Source organism: Diadema setosum, chromosome 1 (assembly GCF_964275005.1).
Source record: "Diadema setosum chromosome 1, eeDiaSeto1, whole genome shotgun sequence".
Classification (NCBI taxonomy): Eukaryota; Metazoa; Echinodermata; class Echinoidea; order Diadematoida; family Diadematidae; genus Diadema; species Diadema setosum.
This window is the reverse complement of record NC_092685.1, coordinates 16507525-16529914: the sequence shown is the minus strand read 5'-3', so window position 1 is coordinate 16529914 and position 22390 is coordinate 16507525. Positions and strand designations below refer to the sequence as shown.

Genomic DNA, 22390 nt, shown 5'->3' with positions numbered 1-22390 from the left:
TGAACTCCCAAGTTCATTGACCCTACCTGTCAAAATATCAAAAATCCTTCATAAATTCCCCCAAATTCTTGGATCATTACCAAAAGTTAATCGTTTGTTACTTGTGTCATTCTCAACCTTTCTTGCAAGTTTCATCCCAATCCGTTAACTACTTTTTGAGTTATTTTGCACACGGACAAACTAGCGAAGGAACACACAAACCAACGGTAACGAAAACATAACCTCCTCCGTTGGCGCAGGTAATAACAATGATGATGATAATAATAATAATAATAATAATAACTAGAGAAGCACTCTGAGAGCGCAGACCTCCGCCAAGCATGCAGCTCATTTCCATCACTGATCTTGTTCTTCCATAGAGATATCAGTGATTTCCATCCATAGGCCTACGTACTTATAGCATGCTGAAAGTGTTTATAGTGTGCTGAAAGTCGCCCGATTTCCCAATATAGAAGCCTTTAATTGTTACGTCATAAACCCTCAGCTGCACGGCGCGCCTCGCCCTAGCAGAAACTAGAGCACGCACTTTAGTGCGCGCATACAAACCTCAAATACGCGCAGCCTGAACTCCCAAGTTCATTGACCCTACCTGCCAAAATATCAAAAATTATTCATAAATTCCCCCAAAATTCTCGGATCACTACCAAAAGTTAATTGTTTGGTACTTGTGTCATTCTCAACCTTTCCTGCAAGTTTCATCCCAATCCGTTAACTACTTTTTGAGTTATTTTGCACAAAGACAAACTAACTAACTAACGAACACACACACAAACCAACGTTAACGAAAACATAACCTCCTCCCTTGGCGGAGGTAATAACTAGAAAAGCACTCCGAGAGCGCAGACCTCCGCCAAGCAGTTACTTTCCACCGATGATCTTGTTCTTCCATTTAGAGATCAGTGATTTCCACCCACTGAAAAATCGCCTGATTTCCTAATATAGAAGCCTTTGTTACGTCATAAACGCTCAGATTTGCGGCGCGCCTCTCCCCAGCAGAAACTAGAGCACGCACCTTAGTGCGCGCATGCAAACCTCAAATACGCGCAGGCCAGACCTATAGACCCATCGAATCGATCTCCATTCGCTGCCCAGCACTGGGGGACATTCGTTCAGCGAATATGCATTGAAGCATACTGAATACGCTCATCAGTCATGTTCGACTTCAGTCGACATTCTTCGGCTCTGTGTGTACCTCTAAAAAATACAGAGAAACAGCTGTACACACAATTCGCCATGGGCATTCCCGAAGAATATATCCGAGTCGATTAGGCATTTGTATCCCTGCCTGTTGAGATAACCAATCCTCACTCTCTAAGCTTCTAATGTCCTGTCCCTTCTCGATGAGGGCGCAAGCATTATTTTGTGAAGTTTATAGCTACCAGTGCCATTCTCCAACAGATCAGACTTCTTGGAAACTATCAATAAAAATGGTAGAAGGGGAAACAAGAACTGCCACTACTTTTTATTCGAGTTTTCGTATTTAATAATGATACTGGGAAAGTGGAAATCATAATATTACATGCATGTATACAGTATGCATGTTAAATCGAAAATGTTGCACATCATTTAAGTTGGCCTACATTCTTACACAAAATATTTTGAGAATAATTCAAAGGTCAACAGTAATTCAAAGCCAACAACGTCCCTGAAAAGAGCAGATCTTCCTTTGCGATGAAAAACTGTTATTTTTTTATGGGCCCATTATATCGCGAACTGTAGCATAACAACAACAACAACAACAACATCAACAATAATAGTAGTAGTAATGATAATAATAATAATAATAATAATAATAATAATAATAATAATAATAATAATAATAACTAGAGAGGTACTCTGAGAGCGCAGACCTCCGCCAAGCATGCAGCTCATTTCCACCACTGATCTTGTTCTTCCTTGTAGATATCAGTGATTTCCACCCATACATTCAACTTACAGCATGCTGAAAGTGTTTATAGTGTGCTGAAAGTCGTCCGATTTCCCAATATAGAAGCCTTTGTTATACGTCATAAACCCTCAGCTGCAGGGCGCGCCTCGCCCTTGCAGAAACTAGAGCACGCACTTTAGTGCGCGTATGCAAACCTCAAATACGCGCAGCCTGAACTCCCAAGTTCATTGACCCTACCTGTCAAAATATCAAAAATCCTTCATAAATTCCCCCAAATTCTTGGATCATTACCAAAAGTTAATCGTTTGTTACTTGTGTCATTCTCAACCTTTCTTGCAAGTTTCATCCCAATCCGTTAACTACTTTTTGAGTTATTTTGCACACGGACAAACTAGCGAAGGAACACACAAACCAACGGTAACGAAAACATAACCTCCTCCGTTGGCGCAGGTAATAACAATGATGATGATAATAATAATAATAATAATAACTAGAGAAGCACTCTGAGAGCGCAGACCTCCGCCAAGCATGCAGCTCATTTCCATCACTGATCTTGTTCTTCCATAGAGATATCAGTGATTTCCATCCATAGGCCTACGTACTTATAGCATGCTGAAAGTGTTTATAGTGTGCTGAAAGTCGCCCGATTTCCCAATATAGAAGCCTTTAATTGTTACGTCATAAACCCTCAGCTGCACGGCGCGCCTCGCCCTAGCAGAAACTAGAGCACGCACTTTAGTGCGCGCATACAAACCTCAAATACGCGCAGCCTGAACTCCCAAGTTCATTGACCCTACCTGCCAAAATATCAAAAATTATTCATAAATTCCCCCAAAATTCTCGGATCACTACCAAAAGTTAATTGTTTGGTACTTGTGTCATTCTCAACCTTTCCTGCAAGTTTCATCCCAATCCGTTAACTACTTTTTGAGTTATTTTGCACAAAGACAAACTAACTAACTAACGAACACACACACAAACCAACGTTAACGAAAACATAACCTCCTCCCTTGGCGGAGGTAATAACTAGAAAAGCACTCCGAGAGCGCAGACCTCCGCCAAGCAGTTACTTTCCACCGATGATCTTGTTCTTCCATTTAGAGATCAGTGATTTCCACCCACTGAAAAATCGCCTGATTTCCTAATATAGAAGCCTTTGTTACGTCATAAACGCTCAGATTTGCGGCGCGCCTCTCCCCAGCAGAAACTAGAGCACGCACCTTAGTGCGCGCATGCAAACCTCAAATACGCGCAGCCTGAACTCCAAAGTTCATTGACCCTACCTGCCAAAATATCAAAAATCCTTCATACATTCACCAAAATATATCGGATCACTACCAAAAGTTAATCGTTTCTTACTTGAGTCATTCTCAACTTTTCCTGCAAGTTTCATCCCAATCCGTTAACAACTTTTTGAGTTATTTTGCACATGGACAAACGAACTAACGAACTAACTAACAAACAAACCAACGGTAACGAAAACATAACCTCCCCCCTTGGCGGAGGTAATAACGATGATAATGATAAGAATAGTAATTCTACTGTGTGTGCTTCTTGTCTCTAAAGAACAGAGAAAGAATTACCAAGATGATATTTGGTTTATGTCGTTTCTGTTAACTTCTAAATCAAATGATAATGCAAATTTCTTAGATCATTTTTCGACTTTTAGCTTTATAGGCATATCCTTCTTCTTTATCTTCTGTTTTCGATGATGAGGGTGGATGCTGCAAAACGTTGCGTGAATGTTGGCTAAATGAAATCTAGAACTCATTTTTTTTTGGGGGGGGGGTAAAAAAAAACCCAGTCTTTTGATGCGTTAAACTTTTTGTTTGTTTGTTGTTGTTTTTGCGTTTGTTGTTTTTTACATAGGAAGGTGATATTCTTTCATGAAAATGAATAAAGATTAAATGCAGACTATCAAACTGATCAGTCCACTTTAGCCGTAGCATTACAAGCGTGATGATCAGCAACTAACAGTTTCAAGAGCATAATTAATACATTTCATTTCTTTATAATTGTTATCATTATCATTGTTATTATTATTATAACTTCAATCATTATTAACGTTGTAACTATACACAGTCCAAGAATGGAACTTTTTTTTTGTTCTTTTGTCAGTTAGGGAGAGATAAGTTTTGATAGTTTGCATTGTAACATCTTATACAATCATGCCAATCGGAAAAGTATCGGATTCGTAAACTTTATTTCCTTAAAGAAAACATAGAGTTGACATTTTGACACTAGATTTGAACACCCAGTACCTTTATTATAAAGAAAGGTTTGATGTGACTGGATGTCAAGTTGTTGTTGTTGTTGTTGTTGTTGTTTTGTACAAACCTCCGTGTAACTCAACCTGCATGGGGGAGAATGAGGGAACTGTGCATATTATAGAACGAAGAACGTCGCTTCTTTGTGTCAGCATGAGCACTAATATCAACACTGTACAGTGTTAAACTGTTCACTTCTCAAAAAGCAGGCTTAAATTGTGCATATGAACCCAAATTCGGTGTTACTGTAACTACGCTTATGGATCCGGGTGTGAATGACTGGTGGTTACAATACAGCGTGACCGGTTGCTAGGGGAACCAATAGCCGTGAACAACGTGCGCGTTTTAGTACGCACAAAGCGGTGGGCGCCCTATTCAATAGTGGTTACGCATGGTAGCCCAAAGTTTATTACTCTTGTGGCTCAAGTACAAGTACGGATCTATCTATCTGATCGCAAATATAGTATCGGCTACATGTGTGCATGAGTTTGCTGCTGTATTGAGGTATACCGAAGCACAAAAACGACTTGTATGGATTACCAAATCGTAAAAACAATTGATCCGCTCTACATGAAGCCGTAGACCGTGGACTGCGTCTCGCTGGAGCAATTTGGTCGGCACGGTGTGACTATGAGGAATGATCAATTGCTTTTCATTGAATAGAAGTAGAGACGTTGCACGCTTCAGCGGGGACGGTAAATTGGGGTCGTAAAAAAAGGGCCCCGAGAGCGAATGAGAGGCTTCCTTGCTGGTGTAGTTGATAGAGACGGATCTTGACAATATTACACACCTGCGAGAGAGCAGTGTCGCATTATCGCTTCCGTTACATTTCTCATAATATACATTTCTCCCACCGAGACGAAAACTACCAATCTAAGAAGTGTTGATCAGGAATTAGTGAAAGGATACAATCATTTTTGTTCAGATGGAGAGGACAGCGGCGGAACAGGGAGACGAGGCCGTCGGGGTCCCGTCAGAGGTAAGTCGTAACAGCTAGCTCACCTGTATAGTTGGTATCCTGTGAAGGGAGAGACCCGCCGGTGTGTACGCCCTTTGCACCGGGCATCACAATGCAGCCACCAGCTCTCCGTCGGTATGCTTGTTTGCTCGTAACAACCCGTTGTGTTTGCTGAGCTCCCGTCTAATCTGATGAGAGGAGGATTTTTAAGAGCGTGTTCCTTTGAACATCAAGTTCTGTTCTGTCGCCACTTTTCCTCGCTGGAAGGTATTATAGGGCATAGAAGAAGAAGAAGAAGAAGAAGAAGAAGAAGAAGAAGAAGAAGAAGAAGAAGAAAACAATCCTTTCCAGAATTCCTATTCTCTGTAATTTCCAGCACTGTGTGAAGAGAGCTATTAGTATGTGTTTTGCCCGAACTCGAAAATGCTCTGGTTTCCCGGACATCCTATTCCTTCTTAGCGTTACATAGAACTTCTATAGATAATTTATTACAATATTGTGTACGACGTTAGAATACCCATAAAAGACGGACACAGGCGGGCACACAATGATAGAATTTGGCAAACTCCAAATCTTATGTTGTTATTGGCGAATTGGCAGTTATATTGAATTTGGTATTTGGTTGAAGTATACAGTACATTAAGGATCCGAAGCAGTTACGATTATCGACAATATTAATGCGTAGAAGAAATAGCAATTTAATATGCCTGGTATTCGATTAACTCCCATCTTATCCGCTTGAAGGTTAATGTACAAACTAAACCTTGATTAAGACATCGACCAATGAATGACACCGAACGACTTTTAATCAAAAGAAAAAAAAGACGTAAGCAGTGACATCTGTAATCATAATGACTGAGTTATCATAAAATCTATCATTTTAGTATTACGGACAAGTACATTGTTTCTTTCTTTTTTTCCCCTTCTTGCTGGACATTATGTGAGTGTAAGAGTGTAATAACCTCTGTATCGGAGTGAATGAGGCCTATATCGTAGCAAATTCGTGGAAGGAATATACAGTGTAATAGATATTTGATTCCATTCTCACTAGCCTATACATCTGTCACTCACAATTGACCTCATACACTTTCTGAATTTGACTCTTGACCTAGAAAGTAGGTTGACTCGACGCTGCAGAAACCCCAGAAGGCGCAGCATTATTATTAAAGGGAAACTTCTACTCCATGCGCCCACTGATGAATATAAAGAGTAAAAGTGAAACGAAATACGTATATGTAAAGCTTCATTAACAGTCGGTCGGAGAATAAAATTTGCGGGTACAGTGTGATTTTTGCGAAAAAGTGCAATGATTACAATCACAAACTAACATGCAATTTAGACAAAGTATACATGTACAACTGTATGATGTTGCAAGCCTCGATACTCTGATTCGTGTACGCACACGCACACACACACACACACACACACGCACACATTTATTTAGTGTGTGATACACTTCAAAGTTCGAGGAATTGCGTATGGATATAAGTATACTATTGTTGATGGTATACCATCAGAGTAAGTGATCTCAAAACAGGTTAAGCGCCATTCTGTAACAATTCATTATCAAGCGAGTCCACATCAGATAGAGTAAAATAAAACATTTCCAGTGATACCTCACTTGATATATAACAAGGAATATTCCTGATGTTATGATTAAAAGTATCCCACATGTCCTTATTGTTTTTGTGTGTGTGTGTTTTTTTTAGCAGTTACTCGCAGATATCTCAAATTTAACACGAATGGAGTTAGCTCGTTTTGCGATTAAACTCTTCATACCTATAGCATTTGCTCAAAATTGGGATGACGGATTATTCGGCGGAAATCAGAAAAAGAAGAGTTTGTTTGCAAAAACCGATAAGTCCATATTTGCCAAATGGAGATATTTGCGATTAATGGTCAAGAAAAATAAAGAGAATAATAACAAAATTTTTGCTTCTTTTCACCATAACTTTAAAAATGTACCTTTATATGTAGTGACCGATATATCATTTAAAAGGTATTATTTTGTACTTTATGACTGAGACCGTACTTCAAAATCTTCAAAAATGGACATCGGTTTTTGCGAACAAACTCTTCAAACATTAGTCACTGCGAGTATAATTTGATAGAGAGACAGGCAAATGACAGGGCATGATTATTGCTATACGTCTCACACCTGAGGTGGTGACATTATGGATGTGAAGAGCATAAACAGCCTATACTTTAAGAGGACATGTGGAAATATATCATTGTCCTGTCCGTATATCTCAGTTTTGAGCATGAAAAGTCAACGGGTGACTTTCATCAAAAATTAAACGAAGTATAGTACCTAAAGGTCTAATCAAGTGTTAAGATACCAATGACGACTATTACTCGACAGTCGTTTACCTATTTAGAAAAAAAAAAATCCGTTTTTATTTTTGTTTGCTCTTGTTTATTCATCTCATTTATTTCATATATATTGTGTATAATGATTATTTCTTAGCTGATTTTGATAGGTTTTGGGAAGCCCTCAATGAGGTGCAGATAAACGTGGCAACGGAACCATCAGTCGTTATTCGAGCTTCATTTCGTGACATTGTTATCCTTGTCAGTTACTGTTTCAATCTATGACATATCCATTATAGCAGGCAATTCTCACGCTGTTTTCGACACTGGATTTGATGATTATTACAGATACGGTTAGGGTTCTTTTCTTTCCCAGCCGATTTGATCGATCTATATGTCAATAATTCATTGATAAGATTGTATGTTCTGCAGTGATATTTAAAGGACCTACTCCATCATCGTGATGACATTTTGTGTGCTTTTAAAGAGCTCAGAGTGTAATTATAATTATTAGCAACATTGCTTACGTCGTCATACATACCTCGGATGGCCTGACGCGCTGTCAAGGTCGTTGCGAACATCCACACAATTTCGATTGACGTTCATCGTGTCGATATCGGTGAATCAGTAGTCATGGGAGTCGTATTAAGAGTCGCATGACTTCCTATTTCGTTTTAGGACTTGATACTCGGTAGTCACTAGTCTTGTATGACCTCAGAAGTCACTTGTATGACCTCAGAAGTCACTTGTATGACCTCAGTAGTCACTTGCATGACGAAACGCAAGTTCACATTATTGTTTTTTGTTGTTGTCGTCGTTTGCGTTGCGTTGTCCTGAATGAAGTGTGTGTTAAGGGACAGTGTTTACTGGACATCGTTTAGATATCCTAACACTAAAGAGTGTATGACTGTATGACCTACTTTGTACTTCATTTGGTTTTAAGCACTTCTTTTGAGGTGTCGTGCATTGTAAGTTTTCATAAACTCCATATTTTCCTTCGACCCTTTGTCCTCGTAGAGTATCATGGGTATTCAGCCGTTGAATCACTGATGCCACAAATTTCTGTATCACAGTCATAATCATCATTTTATAATGTCATGTTTTATTGATCAGCTGTCCTTGCAAAGCATGTTTACGTTTTATAGTAATGCATACAGAAAATCGAGATTTGAGGTATGCTTTTGGGTCTCCTGCTTTGTCTATATGATTCTTGTAGGGTTTATTCAACTCCATTATCATTATTGTCTTCGTAGGTTACAGAGAAATAAAGGGATATTCAAATCTTTATTACAAACTTCCCCGTCGAGGATTGTACTCTCTTAAAACTATAGTTTTGTGTTTAGTGGGAGGTTGTTGAGAGTGAAGTTTTAATTTGCTTTCCAAAGAGCTCTCGTTACCCCTGCAGTGCTTGATAACGAAAATTAAAGGCATAATTTACCATTTGTATAGGGATGAAACAAAAACCTAGAATTAGTGCTTCAAAATACAGCTGTAGTTCTAAATGTGAGTTAGGAATAGAAATAACTATTATAAAAGTTTGAACCATTATAATTGATGTTAAGTATTATTAGATATACAAAATGTGTACAATAGCTATAATTAAAATGTTTCCAGACTAAACCGTCTATCCACAGTTATGGTTTGATGAGAAAAATAGTGATATCTCCTTATATTTTAGGCTTTATTGCAAAAATTTTATATGGTATGGATGTTTTGTGATACAACTGACTTACACATATATGCATCAAAAGTGATATCTTGAACATTTTTTTTTTTTTTTAATCACTGCTCCCAAAGTTAGACAGGACCTTTAAAGGCAAACATTTGAAGGTCACCGAAGATGAAGTAAATGCTGTGGCAAGTGAATAAATTAGTGGATGATGCAAACAAACACGAGTTGCAATAAGTCGTCGAACACATAGCTTTCTCAAACCCGGTTGTACCTGAGAATGGTCGTATAAATTATATTATAGAGCACGACGTCCATGACATAATATAGGTATAGCTATATAGCCGCCATTCATGGCAAGTCATATACAAAAATTTAACAAAATGTATTTTGCGACGAAGTTTGGTAGAATGATATTTATCAACTGGTAAACGTGCTATAAGAAGGGCAACCAAGTTTAGTTTTGGTGTAATAAAAATATAAATTTGGCATAAGCCGGTGTATATTATATCACGTCACTGGCTGTGTTTTATAGACTGGTGTATATTTTTTCAAGAGGAAATGCCACTATGTGCAAAAGTCTGTGGTTCTTCTTGATCTTGAACAATACAATACCCTTGCCGTTGTAATTTCCATATGGTATATAATTTATGACTTAAATCACTGTATAATGGAGCATTCTTTGATATACAAACTACTGAGTATATGAATTTCAGGAAATAGAAGGTAACTTAGTGTGAATGCAATCAATTTTCTTAAATAATATCCTTTGACTCTGTGACATCAGACGGTTGCAATGACAAAGCGCTTCATTGTCCATGTTAAGTAATAAAGTGTCATCGTCATGACCGGCCAGTGGTTCATAATTCTCCATTTTTGAAATGTTGCACATAATTGCATTCATATTATTTTTGATAGATCTCAGAGTCCAAATCTTGTCAAGTGACGCGAAGATAATTATTTCCGATCCGTTTATAGTTACTATATCGGCAAAACAGGCGAGGATATTTCTGATTCCTTTAAAGTCCAATGTCAAAAGCTGTCGTGTTTTAGGGGTTAAATGCTATGTTATATTTTTGTAGCTGCTTGACCACAGGAAATGATTACAAACCATTGATACCGACAGAGTGCTGTCATAGTGATCGATGGATCGCTCGACGGTTCGACAATTTTCCGGTGGGTATTGTGACGTATACCGACGTGTGTTCAGTATACACTCACTGGTGAAGTAGGGAATCATGAATAATACAGAAGGTAAATGGATGGGAGGGTAGATATTGATAGAAACGGAACGATGAATGACCCGTTACGGGTGACTTGTGCTTGAAAGGGTGGGAAGGACGCAACAGCATGAGGGGAAAATGCATTCTGTAAAAATCCCGACAGTGATAACTCACCTAATGAGAAAAGGCTCAGGTGAGCTATAGTGCCATCGTTATCGTCTGGCTTTCGCCGCCCGTCGTTCATTTTGCGTATAAACTTATTACATTTTCAGCTTCCTCTTGAAAACCCCATGACAGATTTTCATCAAAATATAATTTGGCAGATAGCATTCCTAAGATCCCAAGGGGTGGGATGGGGAGGAGGAGGAGGAGGAGGAGGAGGAGAAAGGGCTGTGGGGACAAGTTTCGTGAATATCTGTTTAAATGGCTGAGTAGATCCACCGCTCTCGATCATCAATAAATATTGCACCAATTGCTTCTTTACAAAACACGAAACAAAACATTCCCCCAAAAAGCACTTAAGCGGCCGACGAAATTAATCTAATTATCACAAACGCATTAAAATTGATTAAGCCACGAAAATGGTTAAACTGGGACAGAGCAGGAAGGTTTGCCTTGTGATTGTCGTTCGCAGTCTTGCATGCTCTATTTGGTTTTCATTCCTTTTCGAATTTGCGCCGTTTTGATAATGCTGTTATACTGTTAGGACTTCATTGCATATAGTTACATAACCGTAATTAATAGTGCATTAATGTCTTAAATCACATTGTTCCTCTGGTTTATGCGTTAGATTGTGTTGATATAGGTTACAATGTATTAGTATGTTACATTGCTTATACATCCTCTATTGTCACACTTCTCTTATAACAATGATGCTCATTTATCGTAATTCAGTGTCTATCAAATTGAAAATTATTAGGCATTGTCACAGTTACCTATGGCCAGGGAGGTTGTCGCGGGCGGTTTGTCTATTGTTTGTTTGTTTGTTTGATGTTTTCTGTTTGCAGGCAGTTATTACTCAAAAAGTTATGACAGAATTATAATACAACTTTAAGAAAAGGTCCATTATAGTAAAAGAAACAGGAAATAGAGTATGTGTGTTCTTGTTTGGTTCTTGTTTTATTTTAACTTGTCTTGATTTGTTGCTTTGCCTAATGATGAGTGCACAGTTCTATGGCGTTAGTGATCCTTCATGACCTTGGAGGTTTGTTCCATGAGTGCTTCTATATTAAGTTATCAAAAATTTTATCGTCATCATTTTCACCTATTTGCTGTGTGTTGTCATTGTTGTTGTCAACTATATTCGTACGTGGAATATATCTCGTAGAGACATAAAGAAGGAGATTACCTATCTATATAGCGAGAGAGAGAGAGAGAGGGAGAGAGAGAAATAGAAGTAGCATAATTATTATGTAATAATATTATGCAATATATTTTTCTGAAAGACCGTCTCTGTCCTTTGAGCATTCATCAAACAGAGTGGTAAAGGGCATTAAAACGAATAGCCTCTATTATATTATTGTCATTACTATTACTAGCAATAGTATAAAGGTAGAGGTATATTATTGTTATTATTGTCATTTATATTATTATTATTATTATTATTATTATTGTCATCATCATCATCATTATCATTGTTATGATTATCATGACTATGTGCTGATTTCATTTGTCTCGATCCGATGCTCCTTTTGGCTTTTGAAATAACCCTGTCACGCTGTTTTGCTCTCTGTAACATTCGCTGGGTGCTCTGTACGTGAACTACAACTTCATCGGCTGCTATTGATGTGTTCTCATAGATCCACTGTCGCTGGTTGTATGCAAAACAAACAATAAGCTCACCTCGAAATTAACTCCATGGATCACTCTGCCTCAGCATTCAAGTCCCGCTGTCTCATTAAACGAACCAGTCTATTGTTTCCACCATGCCGACGTCTCTCTCCCTGTCTCCTGTTCTTTTCTTCTCGTTGTCACGAATTCCTCCAGCTACTCGTGGCCTCGCTGATGTATCGACTATTGAGAGCAGAGCATCGCGATACAAAAGACGAAATCGATATTGAGATAATGAGACCGATCAGGGCTCTGCCTTGAACGTATCGTCTGGTTTTTGAACCACTAATTGTATGAAAGATGCCTATAGACGTTTACAGTTACAATAAATTGGTTTGTTTGAAGTTTGAATTCCATCCAGTTACATGCATACATGTATATATTAGTCATGCTCTTGATAGCCAAAAGGCTACCTACGGCTTGCCCAACATAGCAACAACTAAACTATACGGCACGTATTGAACTTGTATGTTTTGTATGAAGCGATAAATAGGAGAGTTGTAGTTACTGTAGGTTGCTAGGGAAATTATTATCCATACTCTAAATCAAAATCTCATGCCGGGTGCTGTTCGTTATTCCGAAGGTTCGCTATTCCGAAGGTTCGTTACTCCGAAGGTTGGTTAATCCGAAACACACAAATTCCCTATACCTAGAGGTTCGTTAATCCGAAAATGAAAAAGGGTTCGTGAATCCGAACATTATGTGGTGTTATTCCGAAGGTTCGTTATTCCGAAGATTTGTTAATCCGAAAATGAAATTCGGAATAACGAACGTTCGGAATAACAAATCTTCGGACTGAAGAGCCTTCGGAATAACGAACCTTCGGAATAACGAGCTGTAACCCTAATGCCTAACCGACCCATATCCAAAGTTAATCTCAGTGTTGGAGTATTTATAGGTAAAGAGAAATACATGGTACATGATTTTTGCCTCGGAGATTGAGATTTTTCAACGCAGACATCCTACTAGTGATAAACTGCTTTACATGCGTTTCATGTCATTGTTATGTCTCTTTGCAAAGTAATAATCCCTGTACGAATTATATTGACATCTTAATCTCACGTAATGGTGGGGGGGGGGGGGGAATGTACGACATTCGTTTTCAAAACAGCCAAAAATTGTCCTACGTTCCTGATTCAGACGAGTATTATCTTACACTGGTTTCCATTATTCTATACTCTTGATTTGACTGCACATGTAGGCCCTACGTGCATTATTTGTAGTGTGTATTTGTAAATGTGCTGCGATGGGAAGAAATAATGATACAGAGAGTGTTCCCGTGTCAGCGAGTGACATGAGAAAAACATGTGTGCCGAAAGTAACCAGGACAAGACGTTACTTGCGGCTAACAATCAAAGCACTATTTGCTCAGAGCGGCTATTGTAGCGCGTTCAATTGTCATTTTCTTGAGTAAACGATACATTGGGGCAAATACTTTCAGTATTGTTGACGATGTTTCCTCGTCAAGCACTGGGTTTTTAACCAATCAATAAAGAGGCGGATAACGCTGTCCAGTTCCCGACGATTGCTGTCATTATGACACATTTTCTTTTCCTTATACAGTGCTCCTATAACAGTCAAGGCAGATGAATTCATGTATGGGTATGGTTGTAACCCTTGCCACACGCAGTCCCTTTTGATATGATAGATGTCACTTTTTCATTTTTCTTCTCTTTTGGCAGTGAAAAATTGGTTGTTGTTTTTTTTTAATTCTGACGAAGAAAAAAGAATAATTATCATCTTCTGTTGGCTTTAAAGCAGAGCGCGTTGATGTTTTTGTAGGCGCAATACATGATTTGTATACTTAATCGAGATTGGTAATTAACAACAAATTATACTTTGTCAGACAAACAAAAAAACCATGCCAACGCAATATATCATAATCAACAAAACGATGTAATAATTGAAAACAATTATAAGAGAAAGGATTGTTTTTGTTACTTTCTGTGAAAGAAAGAGAGACTTGCAAATCGCACAGCGAAATGCATTGCATGTCACTGAATCAAAGTACCCCGTGTTGGCTGCAATTCCCAAACCTGTTCTATAGACCACGCAAACGGCAATACTATGTCATTGATTGACTCTTTATACCCAGCTATCCAGTGTGCTAAGGCCGAGGTCAGTGGATTTCATTTTGATAATGAGATTAGCATCGCGCATAGAAATTCAAAGACAGAGATTAGACTGGTTGTGCTTCGTGTATCTGTAGTCATTTCATGTTTCAATATATATACATTCTCTGCGTCATTATTAAGCCTAAATGCCTTACTTGCAGGCGTAACGTTCATACGACTGGCAGCAAGCGAACATTTCAAGAATGATATATCATTCTTGAAATTGCAATATATTGCAGGCCTGTGATTCAAATTTTCCGCCTTCTTTTGATTATAATTATTACTATTTTTTCTTTTACCCTGATGGGATGACTAGCTAATTTCAATAATGGCTGTACCGCCTTCTTTTGATTATAATTATTGCTATTTTTTTTTCTTTTACCCTGATGGGATGACTAGCTAATTTCAATAATGGCTGTACAGACCCAATCTTAGTAGAGCTTCTAAATTTGATCACGGGCAATAACAAGAAATTAAAACGAAACCAAGTGAGATTTTTTCAACAGTATCCCAGATCATAACGGATCCTATAGGTCATTTATAAGCGGACGATTATCAAAGGACTTGGTATAAATAACACACATAACACACGGTACCATCCCCAGTTGTGTCGAGCTTTGGGGTTTATGTAAACACATTGTCGCTGTTTCACTTTGATGCAGTTTTGACAAATTACCTTTTGGAGTTATTTTTTCTTATTGTTATCAAACAAGATTACCACTAGCTAAATTTGCAGACAACAAACCTTTGGAATTTGTTTACCGGGAGCAGAAAGGCGCGCCGAGGTGATTTCTGAAGATGATAAGTGCTTGCTACATATTTTGTGAGATCGTGTACTGAGGTTGTTTCTCAGGGAATCACGCCAAATACGAGACACGTGACTTGATTTTGGAGAACTAGTATTGTTATTGCTGTTTTTTCCCAAGATGAGTTTATGTATTTGAGGCGACAGAACAACAGCAGATTCGTTAAGCGCAACCAGACCGTCGAAAAGACGTGTATGATTTAGTATTGTTCCCGTATCCTATCATACGAACAGTAAAAGTATTGTGCAATGGGACCCTACGGCCATGATGCTGCATTGTGATACAGGTAGGCCCATGTACAAAGGTGTTTTGTCAATATGTCAGTGAGAAAATGAATAGCATGTTTTCATAACATATTGTTGGAATGTATTGATCAGTCATGCATCATTGTCTTCTTTTCATTGTGTTTATGTTGCAAGTTGTCAAAGCGTATCCTCGGGCATACATAATGTTCGGCTGTAACCGCGCAGAGAACACGAGATACAACGTGCCGTCAATTTTACAGTTAGCTTTACAAAATATAACTGCTTGTTGTACAACGGACTGACCAAGAATGAATTAGATGACTTCACAAAATAATGTAATTGGCTTTGGGGTCTTACTACCTCGTATGGATTGTGCGACAATTCGATTTCACCACAAATTGTGACATTTTTTTTTTAATCACTTGACTCAATAATCATAGGCCTAAGCCGGGGATACCGAAGACAATCGTACAGGCAGCGCCCGCCACTACTGTGCTGTCGACAAGACGATGGTTCATGAGTATTATCAGTTACAGACAATATTGTACGTGCAATCAGACTTAAGTCATTGGAATCAAGATGCCCAAGTAAAACGCTATCAAAACAAGACCGCCTTTGCACAAGAGTATATAGTGTTGCTAGGCAACCAATGAACGAAAAATCGTTATTCGAGTGGCCCTCGAGGAACTCGAGATGATTTCATGCTCAGTAGAACCTTGCGAAGAGAAACACAAGGACTATCAACCGAAAAACCAAAATCAATTATTTTATGGCTTTCCGAACACGCGTTGGCGTCTTATTCAACGGAAATGTCGCTAGAAAGATGAACAGAAGAGATGTCGCAAATCTTGTGCTTTCATATGATATCTCTCGTAATTAAGATAAGTGTATTTTGACGATTAGCTCCTCTTGCAGAGAGCAGCCGTACGTAATTAGCGCATCCGTGGTTTCGTATAGCAATCAAATCCTGTTAAAAACCAGCAACCTTGACAATGGATCCTGATGGGGACAAAAACAAACAGCCATGAACATGCCAACCCCCGGCGATGCATGTGATATCTATAGATAATCCACGAAGGTACAAAATTGCATGCTGTGGAAGTACGTTAGCATCCGCTATAGTGGTGTGACAAATTAAAAGGGAATCTCGTGACGGCTACGATTAATGATTTGGAAAGGGTGGCACTTGATGAAATAAATCGTTCTTTATTAACGCACAGCAGTGCTTCAAATGCATCAAACAGCGGTGAGAAAGTGTAGAAATATTTGCCTGTCAACATCGCTGGAAATTTGCTTCATACAATATGCACAGGTCTTCCGCACGCGAGACCAAGGGTGGCCTTATCAAACTCAAGCTGCTCTATACATATTGTCTGTTGAAGTATTCTCGTTAGGCTAATGGATTGAGACATAATACCAACGTGGATGTCACGACATTACTGCAGACCGCATGATATTTTTCAGACACTGTCCTATATAGTTATGGATTGATATCATCATTATCATATCATTATCATAATTGAAAGATATAGTTAGTTTCCAATCTTTCTCTTTCACTCTTTCTCACCCTCCGTCTGGCTGTCTGTCTGTCTTTCTCTTTCCTTCGCTCTCTCTAAGGGAAAGAAAACGTTCTCATCATAATTCCATTTTTTTGGGGGGGGGGGGTGTGGAGGGATGGGGGAAAGGGATTGAAAAACATCTCTGAAACATTGGAGTTCAGTTAAGTGCCGCAGACAGATTTGATCTCAACCTAGATTTTCGAAATATTTCAATGCCAAAGATATCTCATGCTTAAACGCAACGCTACGAATCCTAGATTTTTCTCATCTGTGCAAGCTTTTATAGAAAGGAATATACAATTTTTGTGGACCAGTTTTTGTGAAGGAAGGAAATAAAGAAGTATTTAGCTAACGCAGCCAAAGACTCCGGGCCCTCATTACTTTGTATCAATCCACGAGTCTGCAATTCATGTCTCTCCAATTCCTTGCATGTATACAGGATCACGATGACTCTATGAACGGTGACAAACACGCGGATGACGTCGGCGAGGGAAACGGGCGACCCGACACCGTGGGCGAGCAGGTCAGCGTCCGCAAAGGGTCTGGTGGGGCACCGGTTCTGGCCACGGCTCATTTGACCATGGACCGACGTCGATCGAAAGAGATGGGCGGCGGTGGCGGGGACGAATCTGGTGTCGGTTCGACGGCAGACAGCTCGTCCGTCGCAAATAGCAGTGTCAGCAGGAGCAACAAACAGGGCCGCGATGACGATTCTGATCAGAGCGATAGCGGCTGGGACACCGATCTGGAGATCGACGGTAAGTATTTCAGGCCAGACAGTCATTTTACACTTTGAAAAAATCTTTGAAACAACAGAACCGTCCGGAAATCTGTAAAGCGTTTATACTTTCTTCAAGTTTTGTCTTTATTTCTTGTAAAGAAAATGTTGGTCAGTCCGTAAACGGGGATATATACTTTACCGTAATCCATGTGCATTATTCTGTTAATCAAGTACAATTCTATATTTTATCTATATAACTTGAGTCGATTCGAAAATTTTCGTTTATATTTCATTTTATTCAGTTGAATTTTACTCTGTTTTTATTTGATTCAATTTCGTTTTAGCCTGATAATTTAACGCTGGGCGAGTTACTTTGCTCCTTTTGCTTTTAGTTTATTTCATTTCAATCAATTCACTGTATGTATACTTACGAAGAAGGAGCCAATATTGTCCCACACAAACCCTGCTTACAAACAAAACACTCTTCTTCTTCTTCTTCTTCTTTTTTTGCAAGTTATTTAATGATTAGAACGCGAAGGATCAGAGTCAATTCATCCACTCCTTCGGGTTCATTTTGACATCATTACACGATACCTTGAGTTGTATTCTTTATACTTTCGTAGGAGTATACCAATTTTTGAATAGGTCTTTGATATCTACTACAATTTAAAACGCTGATACATTATGATAATGACGAGAAATAATCTTCAGTACATTCAGAATATCCACTGTTATCATATTGTTATACCATGATAATGTTGTATGGTATATTATGGAAGACACCGTTCTTCTAATCGTCACAGAACGCGATCAGTGTGCCGTAAAATATCTAGCATTCCCATCCAAGCGCAGACAAACAGATAACGAATCGTCAAGCAGCTAATCAGTCCAAAGGTCATTGGAATGACTGCTCAATCCCTAATTTATCGCTCATTACATACAATACAATTTGAACCATGAAGGTCGTAAACATAGTAACCAAGGAAAGAGTCTTACCCGCCTCAGTCTAGCAACGGCAGGAAAAAAACCTACGAGCATGTATGTGTGTATGTGTTATTACAGGTTATCATTATGGATGTGATACGATCAATGCAGCGTGTGGTTGTTCAGTATAATTATTATCAGTATTATTATATAAATCTCGTCTTCAGTGGTCTTAATGGCCCACTCGTTCTCTCAATCAGCCTTGAAACTCACACGCCACATTGCACTTCTAAAACATATTATATACCCATGACAATATTTGAGAATCTGAAGAAATGTGATAAGATTCCTATGTATGTGATATTCACCCTTTGAATATGCATGGCTAAGCTAGAAGATACTTCACCTGAGATTAGATATGATGTGAAGTGAAGTTTTGTCCCCTCCCCCCCCCCCCCCTGTCAGTTTGTGGTGAAGATAATTATGGAAATAACGGCTTCAAAGCTGTAGTCAAAATTAGTTCATGTCGCGTCAATCATTAAATTGTCCCGATTGATTTACATGTCAGGAGGTAAAGATCGGTTTTCTCAAGGTTTTGTTGTTGTTGTTGTTTTTTTGTCAGGCACTTTGTGTCTACTGGAAAGAGAAAATAGTGGATATATTTGGGCTAACATCAGTATTTTTGTTGATTAATGAATGGGTAGATAAATGCATTGATTAATAATGACCAAGAAATAAGTGCAGAAGGAATGGATGTAGCTGACAAAATACATATTGCGTGATGCTAGTATCACATACGCATACGTTCGTAAAGTGCATATATTATCAAATCACATAGTTCGTGCACCTGTCAAACGCTGATGAACATTGCTTACGAGGATATATTTTGTTTATCCGATCTTATCTCATTCAGAGAAAGATGCGACGGAAGAGTACGACCCGACGGGCCGGAAAACATACGTCCAAGCATGCCGGGATATCGGCGTGGTGCCAGCATCACACTTCTTACGCCACATGACGTCACCAAGGATCTCCATGAAACACCACGGTCTGGGTCCGCAGGGGGCTAAAGCCATCGCTGTAGCACTCGTGGTAATTGGAGCCGCGTTGCCGTTATTGTCTTCTTTCGCTAGCATCAACATTATCTGGGTTAATGTGATTGCCTCTGAATAGACTGCACACTTTCAGCGTCTCATTATTTTTTTTTTCGCCGTCAAAAAACAATTTTTTCTTTTTCTTTTTTACTTTCTCAGAATTGTCCCACCCACCTCGCTGACAATCTTTGGGACATGCTTCATCCTAAAGTATCTTATCACCATTCATTTCAACACGTCGAAATGGATGTTATGAAGGATAAGTGCAAATCAAGAAGTTACGAAGACCTACGAATTTATGGCAACCAAACCAGATATCCTATTCTATTCCTCCCATTAAATACTAAGGCATGCACTTTTTGTTTTGATCTGCTGTTGTCAAATGTCGACATGAAGCATTATAACGTTGCCTTCAAAGTCAATTGCTGGGGATGGGATGGGGGGAGGGGAAAGAAAGAGAAAAAGAAAACAGTGCGCAAATCCAACGATTCGCGTTATTGAGCACAAGATCCCGTCAGACATCAACGCTGCGACAGTATTGCTCACGACATCTCGTCATCTTGTCAGTGACGAGTTTAATATCATAATGTTCTTCTTGCTTTTGCAGACGAACACGACAGTATTAACTTTGGATCTTGAAGACAACTGGATCGAAGGGGATGGCGGAGTCTACATTGCCGATATGTTGAAGGAAAACTGCTATATCAACGACCTCGTAAGTATAATTTGCATCAGCTTTTTCTTCTCCTAGAGTTTTCTACTATTATCAGACCGCGCTGCATAAAGAAATACGAGTATAATAAGCCAGTTCGGAGTTCCACTTTGCGCATGAGCAGAAACAAGGTCATTCGGACCAACATGCATGTTGGTTTTTAAATTCACTCGGATAAGCATCTGTGATGTAATGATTATTCATGTAATCCTTATAAATGCCGCTTGCCAGCACATCCACCTGACAGCAAAAGTGGTATTTGGCAATATCAATAGAAAGAGGTTGTTAATACATTCAACGCAAAATAATGAAATGGATGCTTTCCCATGTGCTACTTGACGGATCATTCTGGTCATCTGGTGTATACAAGTTCATTCTTTGTTTGAACAGGATCAATGAATTCCATAAATTGTTACGTAAAGCTTATGCATTATGTCGCTCTCAAAACGAATGAAGTGCCCCTAACCGACTGAGAAAAAAGAAAGGTCATTCGGACCAATGTGCCCATGAGCTAACTCCGAACTGGCTTATAAACAGCGCGTCTCCAAACGATAATGAATTGCGTTTTTAATAGCGAAACACTAAAAGTCAATATTGTGCGTCATGTACTTAGTATTCAACATTCGCGGATTTCGTTTTAAGTGAAGACAAAAAAGGAGGATATGTGCCTTTCATTGTAGTTGATTTTTACTTTCTCCACATGGGCGAGATCGGAAAGCTTGTAGGTCTTAATGATGGTGTTTTCATTTTGTTTTGTTTTGTTTTGTTTTTACTTGGATTCCGCTTTGATTTTCAGAATCTTGCCGAGAACAAAATTGGAACAAAAGGAGCCAAGGCCATAGGAGAGATGCTCCTAGACAATACCAACCTCAGGAGAGTAAACCTGTCGGGTGAGTACTCAGGAGTACGTTTTATTGCGACAAAGGTTTATAGATTTGATACGATAAATGATAGCAATCGTCCGATACAGTCGTGCATCCAATCTGCATCCATTACCTTTGAAACTATAAGCGTGCTATCCTTGTGTGCATTTAAGTACGGGCATAAAATAAGTTCAGACATCAGCTTTCTTTCTCGTTTTGTCACCCTAGGTAACCATACATATTTCACATTCATTTTTCAATTTTGTGATCACTTTAGATTGTTCCATCTCTATAGATTTTTTTGAATATTTTTTTTTTAGATTGTTCCAACATAATAGTGCTTTACATTATTATATTGCATTTTTTTTAATCGTTTTGCGAGGTATTGGCATTACGACACTTACTAGTTTGATAAAATGCTACCCATTTCTACTCTGATAGAGAGAAAGGAGGGAAGGATGGAAGAGAATTGAAGGGGAAAGACGAAAAAGGAAGAGAAACGTTATATTGGCAGGCGGAGAGCTACAGTTTGTGCAATACCACCACCCACTTCCCCCCCCCCCAACTTCAGACTGCCGCGCAGCAATCAATGTTATTTCAAACGTGACGAGAGCATTTTTCTGCTCCATTGTATTTCCAATGTGATGAAGCCCCGACTGTACGTGCTTACACGATTAGAACCACACTGTGAAGGTCGTCTGGACTACCTGGTGATAGGTTTTCGTTTAATGTATTGCCTTTTCAAATTACGTCTATTATACTCGACGCGTCCATGGTCACATGCATGTTCCACTCACACTCGAGGCATTTCATACCCAAGCAGATCGATCATTCGACAAATTTATAGCGCACGTGACATTTACCTTCAGGGACTAATTAGTTATAGACACGCACACACAAAAGGAGAGAGAGGACCCAATTTCGATTGCAGTATGAATAATGGTCCTAACCTCACGGAATTCTGTAAAAAAAAAAATCTCAAGTCCAGCGGGGGAATACTAACTTGTTCATTCTACGAAGCCGTCTTATATCAGATATTCTTCATCTTTATAGCTCATTTTGTGATGTTTGTTTAATTTCAAAGGTAACGACTTCAAGGACAAAGATGCTCAGCATTTTACAGAAGCGCTCAGGGTAAGACTAATGATATTTTAATAACAACGAGTATTGCTTGATGTGAGAATGAAAATGAATGACAATACAAATA

General features: G+C 38.9%; 1 protein-coding gene across 1 annotated transcript in view; it reads left to right on the top strand.

Annotated features, from left to right (window-relative positions):
• Window positions 1-4584: 4584 nt before the first annotated feature.
• The window catches only part of LOC140234401 (uncharacterized), a 28107-nt gene continuing 10301 nt past the window's right edge, over window positions 4585-22390 (top strand). Inside the window, exons 1-6 of the mRNA XM_072314455.1 lie at window positions 4585-5134; window positions 17309-17627; window positions 19428-19606; window positions 20216-20323; window positions 21117-21210; window positions 22268-22317. Of these exons, the coding sequence (XP_072170556.1) occupies window positions 5081-5134; window positions 17309-17627; window positions 19428-19606; window positions 20216-20323; window positions 21117-21210; window positions 22268-22317 (804 nt within the window). The 5' untranslated portion in view covers window positions 4585-5080. The remainder of the gene's footprint in view (window positions 5135-17308; window positions 17628-19427; window positions 19607-20215; window positions 20324-21116; window positions 21211-22267; window positions 22318-22390) is intronic.